The sequence below is a fragment of the Berghia stephanieae genome, chromosome 5 (genome assembly GCF_034508935.2).
Source record: "Berghia stephanieae isolate SIO BIC M18660-M18661 chromosome 5, UCSD_Bste_1.3, whole genome shotgun sequence".
In the NCBI taxonomy this organism is placed as follows: domain Eukaryota; kingdom Metazoa; phylum Mollusca; class Gastropoda; order Nudibranchia; family Aeolidiidae; genus Berghia; species Berghia stephanieae.
In genome coordinates, this window is record NC_088364.1 from 47,430,617 (window position 1) to 47,433,707 (window position 3,091).

At 32.4% G+C, this 3,091-nt stretch overlaps 1 protein-coding gene across 6 annotated transcripts in view; it reads left to right on the top strand.

Moving 5' to 3' along the window:
• LOC144973058 (E3 ubiquitin-protein ligase MARCHF1-like) overlaps positions 1–2,136 on the top strand; it is a 74,787-nt gene extending 72,651 nt beyond the window's left edge. For 4 of the 6 annotated variants that reach the window (XM_078915034.1, XM_078915032.1, XM_078915031.1 and 1 more), the window contains exon 6: positions 929–2,061. In XM_078915034.1, coding sequence (XP_078771160.1) covers positions 929–1,327 — 399 coding nt within the window. In that variant the 3' untranslated portion in view covers positions 1,328–2,061. Of the gene's footprint in view, positions 1–928 lie in introns of all 6 variants that reach the window. The other 2 variants (XM_078915036.1, XM_078915035.1) reach the window with 2 other exon arrangements.
• Positions 2,137–3,091: the final 955 nt, after the last annotated feature.

Consider the following 3,091-nt stretch of genomic DNA (forward strand, 5'->3'; position numbering starts at 1 on the left):
GCATAAACCTCTGTTCACAATACACACCGATATTATCGGTAATGTTAACAATTGAAATAATCTGCTAACAACAAATCAATCTAAGTAGACATACTTATAATTCAAGAGAAAGGCGAATCTTTTCTCCTAAAATTAAGAAAAAAACCCAACAGACTATATGCTTTATGTGTTATGTCCAGATATTTTTTAATGAAATGTAACTTCGAAATGGAAGGCGTTTTGTGTTGGGTTTTTTTAATGACACATCTAGAATTTGTCTGTGGTTATTTTTACCTCATCATTGTTTACATTTTTATGAGACAGATTATATTATATGCGCTTTGGGGTCCCGATAGCACAATCGGTAGAGCACTCGCTTCGCACGCAAAGGGACTGAGATCGACCCCGGGTGCAGCAGAGATATTCTTCTGACCCCCTGTCGCCCAAGCAATGATTGGGTAGCTGGATCTGTTAGATCTGGCAGAAAGTACTTTGCGATAGATTAGCGCACTATCCATATGATAGCAAGCAATTGCTATTGTCCGTTTCACGCTATAGAAACCAGGATGAACTCCATCTTCATGGGCCTAATGGCTCTGAATGACTACTTTTTATATGCGCATTATTAAAGCTATTCTTTATAATTTTTACACGCTAGAGGTAGTTGAATAAAATTATGTACTCGTACATGCACATTTTCTGTTGATTTAACCCTTAACAATTTTTTTTTCAAAATTTGTTAAAACGATGGTAATGTTAATCAGTCAATATTTGAAGAACACGTTTTCTGGCCATAAAATTATAAAAAAGTGTTTTCAGACGGCAGCCTTTACCGGTTAGGGATTGAAACATGAAATGCTGAGTAAGTAATAAGACGATTGCTAAACACGTTGCCATTCTAAAAACCTTATTTACAATATTATTTTCTCTCCTGCAAATATTTCCACAGTGGGAAAAGATGGAGCTGACCAGTTCCGAGAGAAGAAAAATCGGATGTTCCGTTTCATTCCACATCGTCGCCATCATCTGTGTGGTCTGGTCACTGTACGTCCTTATCGACAGGTCAGCGCAGGAGGTAAGTGAAGGGAATATGGACTGGCCTTTTTGGACAAAGCTGATCGTTGTTGCCGTCGGGTTCACGGGAGGTTTGATATTCATGTACGTCCAGTGTAAGATGTACTTTAAGCTCGGCTTGCGTTTGCGTGCATTCAACAAACTAATCTTTATCGAGAACGCCCCCGAGGATCCCCATTTACGCGCTGAGGCCGCGGCAAAGATTAAAGACAAAGTAAACGCAGAAGGAGGAGTGGTGAACCCCGCTGTACAGCAGGCAACGGAAACTGTCTGAATTGACTTCACACGTGACCATTCACGTCAATCTGGTGTTATGTTGGAACTAATTCTTCTTCTTCTTCAAGACCCAAGTCTGTGCCAGACGTCGGTGATCATCGTACGCCATTCATCTCTCTGATCAGAAAAAAAAACAACAACTAATATTACTCTTCTATTTCTTTCTCATATAGCTGTTCAAACTATTCATATATGTTTTGATTGGTCTACCTTTACTCTTTTTACCTTCTATCTTTCCTGTGAGAGCAAGATGTTCAATACATTTATGCCAATTTAGGTGCTCTAAAATTGCATTTGTCTCTTTCTTATTGTACGAATTCAAAACGATCAGAATAATAGAACTGCCAAATTGAAAATTAGAAAATTCGTAATTTTTAGGGGATAAAAATTGTAGTCACTACAGTTAGCATTAAAAATGAACAAATTACCATCACAAGGATTAAATAACACTTAAATATCCTTAAAATGATATAGTCTGGCATCCAGTTTCAATTTCAATAAGTTTTAATGACTTAGAGATGCTCACGAAGTTCAGAAATTGGAGCAAAAATTTCGTAATTCTAAGAATTTTTCGTAACAGTAGACAGGTCTGGAAAAAGAAATTTGATTATTCTTTTTTAAAAAAAGTCTAAATATCCAATTCGCTCTAACCATTAAAGCCTTTTATTTTAATTCAAAAAGTTGCGAAGTTAAGCTTAAAATTAAACCTCAAGCACGGGATTCATCCCAACCTTATATCGTATTTAGACCATTGGCCACATGTATGATGTATTGTATCAAAGTTGTATTTTGTCTTAACCCAGTGCCAACAGGATAGATTTAAGTAAAAATGACCAGAAAATCGAATATATATATTCTTATATATATATATATATATATATATATATATATAATATATATAATAATATATATATATATAAATATATAAATATAATATATATTATATATATATATATATATATATATATATTCATGTGTGTGTGTGTGTGTGTGTGTGTGTGTTTAAGAAATCGTATACAATTACCTATGTTTTATGTTTTGAATAGTACGAAATCAGTTGTTCGCATCTAAATCACCCCAGCATAATACTGGTTTGAGGTGGTGAGTCACCTATGGAATCATGATAATGATATAAATGCTGCCAAGTTTGGACGCTATGAAGAACTGCAGAAATGAGGTCACGGAAAATATAGAGCTTTATCGCTATTCTTTATTATTATTATTATTATTATTATTATTATTATTATTATTATTATTATTATTATTATTATTATTGTTGTTGTTTGTATTTATGTTATTTATTATTATTATTATTATTATTATTATTATTATTTTTATTATTATGATTATTATTATTATTATTATTATTATTATTATTATTATTATTATTATTATTATTATTATTATTATTATTATTATTATTATTATTATTGTTTTTATTTTTAACGATATTATGGTTGTTGTCTTTTTTTCTACCATGGTATTGTTTTGAAACTTTACTTTCATTCCTTTAAAGCTCCATATTTTCTAAATTTATCTCTTGAATTATATGCAGATGAATATGGCTGTAATATCCAATCCAAAATAAAAGCATTTTCCATGTTTATCCTGTTGAGTTACGAATCATCTTAGTCTTGACTCTAAATGCCATGTTATCAACCGTTTCTCACTGTTAAGTCCTACGAATAGACCCCATCTTCACAAATACAGAGTCAGCTTTTCGTTTTAATGTGCGTTACTTCGTCTGTTGTCAGGTGAAAAC